The sequence below is a fragment of the Xenopus tropicalis genome, chromosome 1, assembly GCF_000004195.4.
Source record: "Xenopus tropicalis strain Nigerian chromosome 1, UCB_Xtro_10.0, whole genome shotgun sequence".
NCBI classification, from domain to species: domain Eukaryota; kingdom Metazoa; phylum Chordata; class Amphibia; order Anura; family Pipidae; genus Xenopus; species Xenopus tropicalis.
In genome coordinates this window covers 105,099,717-105,113,790 of record NC_030677.2, presented here as the reverse complement: position 1 = coordinate 105,113,790, position 14,074 = coordinate 105,099,717, and the positions used below count along the sequence as shown (strand labels likewise).

The 14,074-nt window shown below is 36.9% G+C and overlaps 1 protein-coding gene across 1 annotated transcript; it reads right to left on the bottom strand.

Moving 5' to 3' along the window:
- Nucleotides 1-1,141: 1,141 nt before the first annotated feature.
- crygdl.29 (crystallin gamma D like gene 29) lies at nt 1,142-2,669 on the bottom strand. Its single transcript, XM_002939787.5, has 3 exons — nt 2,562-2,669; nt 1,659-1,901; nt 1,142-1,479 (listed from the first exon to the last, which is right to left on the bottom strand). The coding sequence occupies exons 1-3, from the start codon at nt 2,568-2,570 to the stop codon at nt 1,204-1,206; spliced, it is 528 nt and encodes a 175-aa protein (XP_002939833.1). The 5' UTR covers nt 2,571-2,669; the 3' UTR covers nt 1,142-1,203.
- Between the last annotated feature and the right edge of the window lie 11,405 nt (nt 2,670-14,074).

Genomic DNA, 14,074 nt, shown 5'->3' with positions numbered 1-14,074 from the left:
AAGGGTGAGTGACATTCTTTGCCTGATACAGATTCACCACGTGTTTTGTATCTTCACAAAAAATAAATATATATATAGTTATATAGGGTTGAAAAAAAGATCATTAAGTCCATTAAGTTCAACCCTTCCAAGTAAACCCAGCACACAAAAACCTATACTGACCTATCTATACACTCACATACATAAACTATATATACTAACATCAATATTAACTGTATATTTTAGTATTACAATAGCCTTGGATACTATGCTTATGCAAGAACTCATCCAAGCCCTTAAAAAACCATCAACATTGCTTCAAATGGAAGCTCCATTCCTCTAATCTAAAGGGGTGACCTCTGGTGTGCTTATCATTTCTATGGGAAAAAAGAACATCCCCCATCTGCCTATAATCCCCTCTAATGTACTTGTACAGAGTAATCATGTCCCCTCGCAAGCGCCTCTTTTTCCAGAGAAAACAACCCCAAACATAACAGTTTTTTCTGATGGGGAAAACATTGAAATAACAGCCATTGACTACGATGAATTTGGTGCAAGGAAATATGCAACACAAACCACCCATTGACTCTACGTAATGCATGTGGTATATAAGAGTCAATGTCACCACTTTGGGAATTTTTTAGCATCTTAACAACATTTAAAGGAAAAGAAAAGGAACAGTTTCACTCATCTATCTTGGTAACTTTAGCAGACTCTAAAGCCCATTCATTAGCAACTATCTGGATTTCACCATTTCATTACTATGCAATAGATGCTTACTAGCACGTATCCCTGTACAACATGATTCTAACTTTGGCAATGACCTATTTAACCCTTCCCATTTTTTCCTAATGTTTTAAAACCTACAGATTTGTTTAACGTTTTTATGTTATGTTACCTAGAGCTTAATTTAATTAAGTCACCAAACTATCAATTTTGTTCTTTTTGTGTTGAGATTAAAAAATTATCATATCCCACCAAAATCACCTCTTCTTTACTGTATATAAACTCAGCTTGATCAGTCTATCTACATAACTCACACCCATTCTCTGCTTTAACTCTAATACCCTTCTGTACACTCTGTTGAGTTTTCTGTTTCTTTTTGTTGTTCTGGAGACCAAAACTGCACTACATGTACAAATGACAATTCCAAAAGAATGAGTAAGGTATTTATCACTTTTATTAGACCATAAACATTGTTGGTGTGCTATATTTCAAAAAGATTTAAAATCTATGATAAACTCTTCTGAATGATCCAATTCTGGCACTTGAGGCTCCCCAGTCACTGTGTCTCCTGTATTGTCCAGGTCTCAGATAGTACTGACGTCCCCTGTAGTTGGGCTCCTCATAGAACATCCAGTGGCCATCAAACACATTGCAGGAGTGAATGTCATGGAAACGGAATCGATCATAAGTATTGGGGCAGTCATCAAAGAATTCCATCATCTGCCCTTGGTAGTCTCCTCTTTCGTAGATGCTTATTTTGTATTGGCCATGGTGCTTTTAATAAATACATGGAAAATAAATGAATAACCCACAAACTTGGAAACATGAAATCTTTTCATCAGTCTTGTTCTCTTTTATTTTACTAGCTATTTAAGTACAATATCCTTTTCTACTATTGCTACACTCAAACTGGAAAAAGAGGTTAAAGTTAGGACATTTTTGAAAACACTTACATTGGGAAGAAAGCGACAGGACCTGATGGAATCATTGAAGCCCATCCATCTCTGAAAGTCTGGGTATTCTCCTTGCCAGAGGTAATACTGGTGTCCCCTGTAACTGGGGTGCTCATAGAGGATCCAGTTACCACCCTCTACCCTGATGGAGTTGCAGCGATTGAAGTATGAGGACAGGTCAGAACAGTCTGAGCCGCACTCATAGTGGCGGCCTTGGAAGTTCCTTTCCTCGTAGAAGAAGATCTAAAAAAAGCATTCTAATTTAAAATCTTTTTACATATCTGGAAATGAAAGTGTCATTACTATATTATTTACCTGTGTTTACTACTGTACAACAGAATGTAAAACATAAATGCAGCTTAGAGAACAGTAAGAATGTCAACCCCCATATGCAATAAAAGGCACTAAGTTTGCCTAGGAGCAGTCACCCATAGCAACCAATAAGATGTTTACTTTAAACAGGTGATCAGAAAATTCTTCCTGCTGATTAGTTGTTATGATTTATTGCTCCTGGGCAAACTTAGTGTCTATTAATGCATAACCACCTAGTGTTTTTTTTAATCCTTAACTGGATTGTTCAATGTTCCTTTAAAGAAAATTAAAGAGAAATAATGTTTTTTTTTTTTTTAAATGGTATATACTCCCTTCACGTTAGAGCTGGGACCCCAATTTTATAAGATGTAGTTATGTATAGATACTTACAAATGTAAATATTATTCAGATCTATAAATCAAAGCAATGAGAAATTGATCCTACATCACTATGAATTTTTTTGTAGGTTTCTGTTTAATATAAATGGGTGCAGTTCTATCATTTGCACATTTAAAGGTTTCAGAACATTTATGGTATATAGTAATTAGAAACCAACAGGATTATCAGGACATTTTCATGGTTGCGACTTACCTTTCCCATTGTGAATGGATCGCAGTGTCAGTGCCACTAAAGGAGAGAAGAGGCAGCCTTTATATATGCCCTGTATTGCTGCTGTCTGCATCTGCTCAACCTGGAACCTGTATTTTTGACTAGTAAGTAAAATGTACAGATCTTTTGTCTTCTTTTGTTTCTTTTGTTTTTGCACTGTGACAGCTGTTTCTCTACTCTTACTGACACCTATATTCCATGGCTTTACCTAAAGTGCTACCCTGCATTATGCATTATCTCAGTTATTAAATGGCTGTGATTAGTTCTATAGAGAACACACTCTTCCTGGAACCAATTCCTATGAAATAATTATTGAAATCTTGAAGGATTATAATAAAATGTGCATGGTCCGACTGTGTTTGTTATAGAATAGATTAATACAACAGGGGGTAATAAAAAAATACATAAATACAAAGTATGATAATAAATACACATAAATACAAAGTACAGTTGTAATAAGTTAAGAATCAAAGAGACAACATGACAGAGGCCCCTGCCCAGTAGAGCTTACAATTTATATGGGAGGGTAACTTACAGACACAAGTAGGCAAATATAAGTAATTATATTATGTATATTATGTAATAATTTCATTTTATATTTGGCCTGATGTTCTGCCTGTGATTGTTTTGTGTGATTTATTATAAAAAATTATAAAATATAATACTTTAAAATGCAGAAAAAAATGCCAGATTTGCCAAGCTTTAATAAGAAGCTTTTTGATGTTTTTAATGTATAGAGCTTAATATTTTTCTACTAAATAAAGGCTGTAAATAAAAATTCAGTGTGGCTTCAGTTCGAAAATGCTTATGAAAAAAATCATATTAGTCACGATAATATCGTATTGACGATCCGAAAGTCACGAAATTTTCATAGCGAACCATTGTAAACAGCGGTAAAACCTTTCCGACTTTTCCACACAAGCGTATGAAAAAGTCGTGCGGCATACGAAAAAGTCATGCGGTTTACGGAAAAGTTGTGTGGATGCCCGAAAAATTCAGCAAAAATATGCTTGGAGCGTTCGAATGAACGCTCCGAGCGTTCGTGCTTTTGTAAATGTGCCCCTTAGACTCACAGTGTTCTGCTGTCTTCTGACCCCTTTAAGTGTGTGCAATGATGGGCAGGTGATCTTGGTGTGGATATGCTAAAGTATGGTTTTTCTATGACAAAATTACCAGTCTCTGTACAATACAAACTACAATATATCCCTTTTATGCCTGCTATCTGGCATCCATTGCTTACACTATTTTGTTATATCATTTTTTTATTTCCATTTTGCACATATATATTACCAGGGATTGACAGGGATTTTATATATATATTTCTTTAAAAGTTATGTGCACTCCAGCGTAGATCAATTAGTTTTATTAATAACTTACATCATAGCTCAAACATCAATGTTTCGGTCCGGGTCTAGGACCTTGTTCATGATGTCAAACCCTACTGAGATCATCAAGTGAATATAAATTGTGTGCCGTCACTCTCTACTGATTTATAATTGACATAGTAGCTGAGGTTAAAAAAAGCCAAAAACAGTATTTATGTTAAAGTTAGTTGCTAAATTGAATAATACCCAACTACTGTGTGATTGAGAGGAAGCAAAAAAATCTCAATCTGCCTCCAGTTTGCATTAGATGGGGGGGGGCTGGAGTAATTTTTACTGACCCCAAAAAGGTTTAGTCCCTGGGCTCAAAGTGTTAATATTAATAACATTGTTTTTTTCAGTGAGGATAGAATTTCACTACTTTACAGCTTTCACTGCAACAACTACTGGTCCATAAAGCAACAGGGAGTTTATAATATGGCCCCCCTATATACTTATATAGTGATTTTATCCCCCCTCAACTGCCTCTTCTCCAGTGTAACCAGTCTCCCACCCTTCCACTCCCTTTACCAGCATAGTTGCTTTCCTTTATTTCAATAATGGTCCTTCAAAGCACTGGGAAAATTAGTTATAGATAATTGTGTTTAATGCATGATCTAATTGGCCGGGTTTTTGTTTTTTTTAACACCCTGAATTAAAAAAAATATTGGGTTTTTTTTCTAGTATCTTGTAAGGAATGTCATCCAAAAAACCATCTGGTGCAGAGTTTAGAAAAAGAAGAAAGATTAGGGAGGATGAAGCAAGTAAACTGTCACAGCAGTTTAAAAATGGAAAACCAAGCAAAAGCACAGAAACAGAAACACCCTCAACATCAGAAACAAGCACCATGCATTGGTTTAAGTGGTCAGGGCACCAGTATTGTGGAAACAGCTCCAGAAATCTGTTTTGAACCGGACCAAGATTTAGAACTAATCTCAGAAGAAGAGAAAAGTAAAAGCTGTGCAGAATCAGACAGTGAGGAAAGTATCATTAATCTACATGCCACCAGCTCACCTACTGCCAGTAAAGGTTTGATTACAGGGTGACACAGTATCACAAGATACTCCTGCTGAAGACAGTCCTACAATAGAGATAAATCTAAATGATCCACCCTCATGGCCAGAAATAACTGATAAAATCAGAAGATATCTTGTAGAGCAGGGCCCTGATCAAGGAAAAGATTGGGATTTTGGAAAATCCCAAACCCATGAGGAGTGCACCTTTAACCCTAAGTGGTTCACTAAACAAATACCCTGTGGTAGAAAGATAGAAAGAACATGGTTAATATATTCAAATGCACTGTTTTGTTTTTTTGTTTGGCAAACAGTCTTTTTTACTGATAAACCCTAAAAAGGGGTTTTCTGACTGGAAGAATTTGAACCCACACATTCCAGTGCATGAGAATTCTGCAGATCATCATGAAAATCATGGAAACTCATGGAAAAAAGGATCAATGAAGGAACGTTAATTGATAGTGAACTAGAAAAAATCATCATGACTGAAAAACAAAAGTGGCATAATGTTTTAAAATGTATTTTAGATGCTATCTTATTCTGTGCAAGGAACAACCTGGCATTAAGAGGCTTAAGAGATGTTATTGGTAGCGCACAAGCTGGCATATTTCTTGATATTATAGAAGTAATAGGCCACCATAACATAGCACTGAAAGAAAAGATTGATTTTTACCAAAAAGGCTCTACTAATTACCTCTCTCATAAGATTTAAAATGAGTTTATCAGCATCCTGGGGAAGAGAGTTTGCTCTGAGATTATTGGTAAAATAAAAGAAGCTAAATACTACTCATTGCTTTTTGACTGTACACCAGATATATCCCATCAAGCAAATGAGTGAAATCATACATTATGTCAGTGTGGTTGAAGGGAAGGTGACAGTTGAATAAAGTTTTATGGACTTCATCCACACCAAAGAAAAATCTGGGAGTGGCTTAGCTTCAGAAATTTTGAACAAGCTAGTTGCTGATGGCATTGATATCAAGGATGCAAGAGGCCAAGGCTATGATAATGCAGCAAACATGGACGGATAGTATAAAGGAGTCCAGGCAAGTATTTTGTAAGAAAATGAGTATGCAAAACTTGTTCCTTGTGCATCATTTAGTCTTAACCAGGTTGGTGTACATGCAGCCTCTGTAAATGCTGAAATTAAAATATTTTTTGGTACAGTTCAGCGACTTTTTACATTTTCCTACTCATCTACCACTTGGTGGGAAATACTAAAAAAAACATTGAAAACAACTCTCAAAGGGCACACAGACCCGATGGGCATCAAGGGCAAATGCTGTGAAAGCATTATTTAATGAGATCATTAATGTGTGTGAAGCATTATCAGATGTCAGAGGAAATTCTTCAAACTCTGATTCTGTGTCTACAGCACAATCTCTTTTCTTGCAAGTCAACTATCATTTTCTCTGTACTTTATTTGTACTGAATAAGATTTTAAGCCAGTTGACAGAGTAAATCAAGTCCTGAAAGCCAAAAGCATATCCATTCTTGATGCTTCAAAAATGATCAACGGTCTGAGAAGTACATTCCAAGAAATGTGAGTTATCAGTGGTGACGAAATATACCTTTATGCCAGAGATGTCTGTGAAAAACTTGACATTCCTTCAACATTTCCCCAAAGGAGGAAGAGAAAAGTGAAAGCCAGAGCATCCTATGAAACACCTGATGAAGGAGCAAGTCTTTCTGCTGGTGATAACTTTAGAATCAGCCTTAATCAAAATTTTGATGTTCTGATATATGATTTAACATGGAAATCAAAAACACTAATGGACACCTCAGTGGATTTTGAGTTTCTTTCTTGCCCTGCCCTTTTGAAATTTGAGTTGTCACAATTACAGAAAGCTGCATCTGATCTTGATTTAGACATTAAGTGGAAGCTATATTGCCAGATGCAAAGTCTGCAACACCTCTAGACCTGTGTCAGATGATACAGGACTATTCACTCGCAGATTGTTATCCAAACATCAATACTGCATTCCGCATATTACTGACTTTGCCTGTAACTGTAGCATCATGTGAAAGAAGTTTTAGTAAACTAAAACTTATTAAAAATTATTTACATTCATCTATGGGACAAGAGAAGCTTTCAAACCTCAGCATCCTTTCAATTGAGCATGAGATGGCAAAGAAAATAGACTTTGATGATGTTTGATAGATCATTTTGCTGCCATGAAAGCAAGAAAAATTGCACTTTAACTTCTTTATCTTCTACTGTACTTATTACCTTTTTACTTGAATGTTGAATGTGTTTACAACTGTAGGTTAAATATCTTTGTGTTTTTGCCACATGAGCACTTTTCATATTTGCACAGTTCAGTGTTCAGTATAAATTGTGGCAGAAGAATTTGCTGAAATGTCTGCAGCTTTCACTTCCAGCATGCCCATTTTTGAGGTAGCTTAAAGGAACAGTAACACCAAATAAAAAAAATTAAAGTGTATAAAAATAACTAAAATATAATGTGCTGCTGCCCTGCACTGGTAAAAGTAGTGTGTTTACTTCAGAAAGTCTACTATAATTTATATCAATAAGCTGCTATGTAGCCATGGGGGCAGCCATTCAAAGGAGAAAAGGCACAGGCACATAGCAGATAACAGATAAAACACTATTGTATTCTACAGAGCTTATCTGTTATCTGCTATGTAACCTGTGCCTTTTCTCCTTCTTTCCAGCTTGAATGGCTGCCCCATGGCTACACAGCAGCTTATTATACCAATTATAGTAGTGTTACTGTAGCAAACACACCAGTTTTACCAGTGCAGGGCAACAGTGCATTATATTTTTATTACTTTAAAGCTCTTTCATTGTTTGGTGTTACTGTTCCTTTAATATGTTAAGCTACTTCAAAAATGAGCATGCTGGAAGTGAAAGGGGTACCTCATCGCTAAAGAGGTTTCAGCATATATTGCACTCTTTTTATAGGCGTTGTCTTAAAAGTTAAATTTTGTGGACATTCCATCATCTGTGTTAACTGAACCCTTTATTTACACTTGTTTATTGTTACATTTATTTATTTGAAAACATTTTTAACAGGATAAAATTATCCTACTAAAAAAGGTGTTTTGGTTTTTCTGACATTTTTAGTGTACCTTATTTTTGTTTGTTAACATTACATATTTATATAAATTAAAAGTTTCTTTCATAAATGTGTTGTAAGTTCCTTTAGTAAAAAAATGAAACCATTCATTGTATTGATACCAATTGTATTATCTAAAATGCTGAAAAAAAGAGATTAAAAAAAATCGAAACCATATAATGGTAAGGTGGGAAATTGTAATGTGGGGTGCAACGGCGCAGGAGGGCAGTGCTGATTGAATCCCTTGCCTAGGGTGCCAAAATACCTTGGCCCGGCCCTGATTGCTAGAGATTTGAGTCTCAGTTTCAACTGTTAATGAAGGGGTCTAAAAATAAATTTGGATATCATCAGCATACAGATGATATTTAAAGCGAAATGAGCAGATGAGATCTCCCAAGGACAGTGTGTAGAAGGAGAACAACAACGGCCCAAGTACAGAGTCTTGCGGTACCCCCACATTAAGTGGAACTGGAGATGAGGTTTTGTTTGCATAAGAGACAGTGAATGATTGGTTAGAGAGGTAAGAAGAGATGCAGGATGCAGCCTGATTACGGATACCAATCAAATGCAGAATTTGCATCAGGAGGTAGTGGTCGACCATATCAAATGCAGCCAACAGATCAAGGAGGATTATTATGGAAAAGTTAACTTTGGCTTTAGCAACCTGAAGATCATTTGTAACTCTGCACAAGGCCATCTCAGTAGAGTGTGCAAGCCAGAAACCAGATTGCAGCAGGTCTAATAGATTTAGCTTCCTAGGTGTCATCTTTCAACATTTCGGCTTTTTGCCCATATCTGTTTGCTCCAAGCTGCTTGCTCCTTCCATACTGTGCCTTCTTAAGTGGATGTATATTTTCACTTATTGATTTTTTTTCGGGGTCTCAATAAGTGGCAAGTCTTTCTCAAATGGAATGTTTGCTTGTACATTTTGCAGCAAGAATGTTATGTTCTCATTTAGTTCTTCAAGGTATGTTTCATTCTTCTGTAAATATGTACAATCGATAATCCGCTTTAAATTTTGAACACAGTTGTGTATCAGTTTCTTCCGTCTGCTTTTCCTGCGGTCTGGAAGGGCTAGAACACTACTGTCTGATAAAGGAGGGGTCATATAATCACTCTCTTGCTCAATATTTGGCTTAGCTCTACTAACAGACAGACAATCATCATCTAAAACAAACGGGATTTTGAGTATAAACAGTGTTTAGCCTATCCCACTTCAATTGACTGCCATATTTTATAATGCAGCATATGTGCTTGCAGGGTAAAAAGGGTTTTTCCCAGCACAAGTGCAAGATGGTATTCCATCTTTAAATGTAACTTGATAGGTTTTAGCTGCATTTTCCTCCTTTTTCTGTCTAAACATTTTATGTGGCTGTTGTCTAAGGTGGTGTCAAGCCTCTTCATCATATGCCACACAAAGGGGCAGATTTACGAATCCATGAATCCCAATCCCGAATGGGAAAAAGACGGATTGGAAACGAACATTTTGTGTCTTTTTCGTATTTTTTGCGATTTTTTTTTGTTGCCGTCGCAACTTTTTTGTGAATTGTCGCGACTTTTTCGTATTGAGCACTCGTAAACAGCAGGCAAAACTTTCTGACTTTGCATGATTTTGGAAGCCTCCCATAGGACTCAATGGCACTCTGCAGCTCCAACCTGGCCCAAGGAAAGTCACGATACTGAAACTTGAATGAATCCGAAACTTTTGTACTCGGTGTGACAGTACGATTATTTCGCGATGGCGACGAAAAAGTCGTGACAATTCGAGAAAAAGTTGTGACAATTCGCGAAAAAGTCATGCAGGTGGCGAAAAAAATCGCAAAAATACTGATCATAACAAAAAAACGCATTCGGGCGCTTTTCGGATGTTCGTGGATTAGTAAATGTCCCCCAAAGTCTCTTGGCCAATTTCTCAGAAAATCCGGAATATCTTTGTTAAATTTTCTGTAGGTCTCACAGCTTTGTACATTTAGCTGGATGTATCTCGTAAAAAGACAGTAATTAAAAAAATATTAATTTATACCTTGATTAAATATAAAATTCTGAAAAATCAAGCTTGTTGCACAACATTTATAAAAGTCACCAAAATCATAATCCGCAATTATACACATATAAACAAATACAGTAAATGCTATTCAAAATCAATTGAAATTTAAAGGTTATATTTTATCTTAATTACACTAAGGATAGTATCATGCAGGTTTGTGCCTTGGCCACTAACAGGTTTTTCAGGCCAAAAATCTCCATGCTCTTGTGTTTTTAAATAAAATCTACCACATGATGGTTGCCTTAAACCATGCATTGTATTCAGAGGCTTAACTAGGCACAGACGGGCTGCCCCCCCAGAAACAAATGCATGTTTGCAAAGTCATGCTACCTGCAATATAACTCATAGCGGCTCTAGAAGGCCCCAAGGGGGGCTGGGCACAGGTGCTATTGCACCCCCAGAAGTTACACCAATGTTACATTTGCCAAAAATTAATTAGATTTACATATCTGAATTTTGTAAAACGCAACATATCCATACTTACTTTTTGTGTGCATCTGGGAAGAAATGGTTATAACGAACTATTAACAGTTCACTGAGTGTACTGTTTTTATATCCTTCCATATACTGTATGTGTGTTTTAAAACTTCATTTTGCCTTTCAAGGCCACTATTTGTATGTATCGCAATCTGTAGTTCTCCAGTTCTTTAAACATGTGCCCATTTCTGTGGTGGAGACATCAAAATTAGTTTTTTATTTTCTGTTTTGTGCACTCAGATTATACTGCAAAAGGTTTACAATCCTTATATGCCTCTGTTATTTATAGATGTACATTCATATTCAAAATTTGCATTAAAGCATAACAACCAATATGACACCAAGTTGACTTCCACTATACAAGTCTAGTAGGTTAAACTGTACCCCTCCAAATAATGTTCCTATAAAAATATATTTACATAAAACAAATCATACAGTATGTCAAGCTACAATTTTCATTATAACATATTTTCTCCGTAGTATGTGCAATTGGGTAATCCTAAATAGAAAATTGCTATTTTAAAAAAAGGGCTGCCCCCAGGGATCCTAGGATTCACGGTGCAAACAACCATACATGTTAGGTCACATGGGCCAATTAATGGACAAAGTTCTGTCTTTTGTTTCCAATATTTCTTCTTAAGGGATCTCTGAGAGGACACAGACCATCACAAAATGGTGGCTCAAGGAAAAAGATATAAAAGGGCAATATTTACTGATATATGTATTTAAGGTAAGATTCTTTAATGGTACACTTAATACGAAAGTTTATAAACTATCTGTTGGTTAAGTATTTTATTCTAGGGGAATAGTTTTATTTTAATGGGGTTAATACAAAGCATTTTTATACAGTGTTTTAGGCAATACATATTCACAAAGTAGGATATGGATGCAGTAAATACAATATATTTTTTTAAAATATGTATACAGGCATTGTAACTTTATCTCTATTTGAGGTAGCCACTTGTTTGAAAACCAGTGCCTCAGGGCACTGCATGTCTTCCAAATTTTTGATTCCATCAGATTTTTAAGAGAAATTTGATGTTCATCCATAGTTCGAGCAAGGGCTATTTTACGAAGCATGCTCAAGATGGTCTTCCGAAAATCATACACATTGTGGTCTTTTTTACTGGTCCATTCAGTCCATGTTTTTTCACGGTGAAAATCACAGAGCAAGACTTTTGATGCTAAAATTTTGAGATATGTACAGAGAAAACAAGAATTAGTGATACACCCCCCCAGCAAATCAGAGGCACAGTGATTCCCCCACCCCATAGGCCAAAAGAAAATCTGAGGCACAGTGATACCCCCCCAGCAAATCAGAGGCACAGTAATCCCCCCACCCCGTAGGCCAAAGAAAATCAGAGGCACAGTGATAACCCCCAGAAAATCAGAAGCACAGTGATCCCTCCACCCCAAGGCCCACAGAAAATCAGAGGCACAGTGATACCCCCCTCAGAAAATCAGAGGCACAGTGATCCCCCCAGAAAATCCGAGGCACAGTGATACCCCCCAGAAAATCAGAGGCACAGTGATCACCCCACCCAAAGGCCCACAGAAAATCTGAGGCACAGTGATCCCCCCAGAAAATCCAAGGCACAGTGATACCCCCCAGAAAATCAGAGGCACAGTGATCACCCCACCCAAAGGCCCACAGAAAATCAGAGGCACAGTGATCACCCCACCCAAAGGCCCACAGAAAATCAGAGGCACAGTGATCCCCCCAGAAAATCTGAGGCACAGTGATCCCCCCAGAAAATCTGAGGCACAGTGATCCCCCCAGAAAATCTGAGGCACAGTGATACCCCCCAGAAAATCAGAGGCACAGTGATCACCCCACCCAAAGGCCCACAGAAAATCTGAGGCACAGTGAATCCCCCCCAGAAAATCAGAGGCACAGTGATACCCCCCAGCAAATCAGAGGCACAGTAATGCCCCCCAAGGCCCTCAGAAAATTAGTGATCACCCCCCACAGCAAATCAGAGGCACAGTGAGATACAAATATCCAGTGACTCTGTAACTGCCTCAAAATCTAGAGTAAAGGTTACAGTCTGTACTAAACTCACATTACAAGTTGTCAGCCATTAAAAGTTGCAGGTCCTGTGAAATGATCGCTGTCTGCCAGTAGAAGCCATTAGCACGTCTGCGTGTTTGAATGTACCGCACAATAATGGGGAATGCGCAATGGAGCGGTTACATGATATTACCACATGACCGTGATGTCATAAAGGTCCCTTATGATATACTGTATGATCTGTTAGTATATATTCTAAATATAAACACAACGATGGGTCTTGAGGAAGACTTTAAAGAAAACAGGGAAAAGGGTTGTATAGAAATGGGCACTTGGAGTGGAAATGTGGACATTACATTTTACAGATCTCTAAGCAAAGATCTACAGTATTGGATAAAGTGATTAAGAAAGGTATCACTGTGTGCAGCAGATGCAACAATAAAGTTTGGTCCATTTGCATTTATAAAATGTCAAACAGAGTCTAATCCCCTGATAAATAACACAGTGCCTTGAGGCAGGGTATCAGTATCATATATTTAATGATCAGTTTCAGAGCAGGCAGCGAGTTTTCACATTATGTCTCGGGAACTCCAGAAAACATTTTTTGACTGTCAAATCCTGCCTCTACAGTAGAATTTGAGATGGTGCTAGAGTGAAAGACTTGCCAGCAAAGCTTAATAGAAAGATCATGAAAGAGTAAGTGCAACATAGGTATGTAACAAAATTAGCATTTCTTAAAACCAATCCAATTACATAAATGATAATAATATGCCATGTACAGTGTTGTGTAGCCCCTAAAGTCCCCCTGGTTTCAAGTTTGTAACTAGGGGTGAGTGAAATGTTTCTTGCCTGATACAGATCTTCACAAAAATACATATAAAAAGACCATTAGAAACAACAGCCATTGACTCCAATGAATTTGGTGCAAGAAAATACTCAGCATAAAACATATATAAGAGTCAATGTCACCATTTTGCAAATTTTTCAGTGTCTTCACAACGTTTGCAGGAAAAGAAAAGGGACAGTTTCATTCATCTCTCTTGGTAACTTGAGCAGACTCTAAAGCCCATTCATTAGTAACTATCTGGATTTCACCATTTCATTACTATGCAATAAATGCTTACTAGCACACATCCTTGTACAACATGATTCTAACTTGGGCAAAGACCTATTTAACCCTTCCCATCTTTTCTTAATGTTTTGAAAGCTGTACATATACAGTATTTAACAGTTTTCTTTTGTTATAGCTAAAGCTAAATTCAATGAAGTCACCAAGCAATCAATTTTATTCTTTTTGTGTTGAGATATAAAGTGGTCATATCCCACCAAAATCACCTTTTCTTTACTGTATATAAACTCAGCTTGATCAGTCTATCTACATAACTCACACCCATTCTCTACTTTAACTCTAATACCCTTCTGTACACTTTGTTGAGTTTTCTGTTTATTTTTGTTGTTCTGGAGACCAAAACTGCACTACATGTACAAATGACAAATCAAAAAATA

Coding starts and splice junctions, on each gene's coding strand:
- crygdl.29 (XM_002939787.5), bottom strand. Junction 1,480..1,658: donor CCTGTCGCTTTCTTCCCAAT/GTAAGTGTTTTC, acceptor ATTTATTAAAAG/CACCATGGCCAATACAAAAT.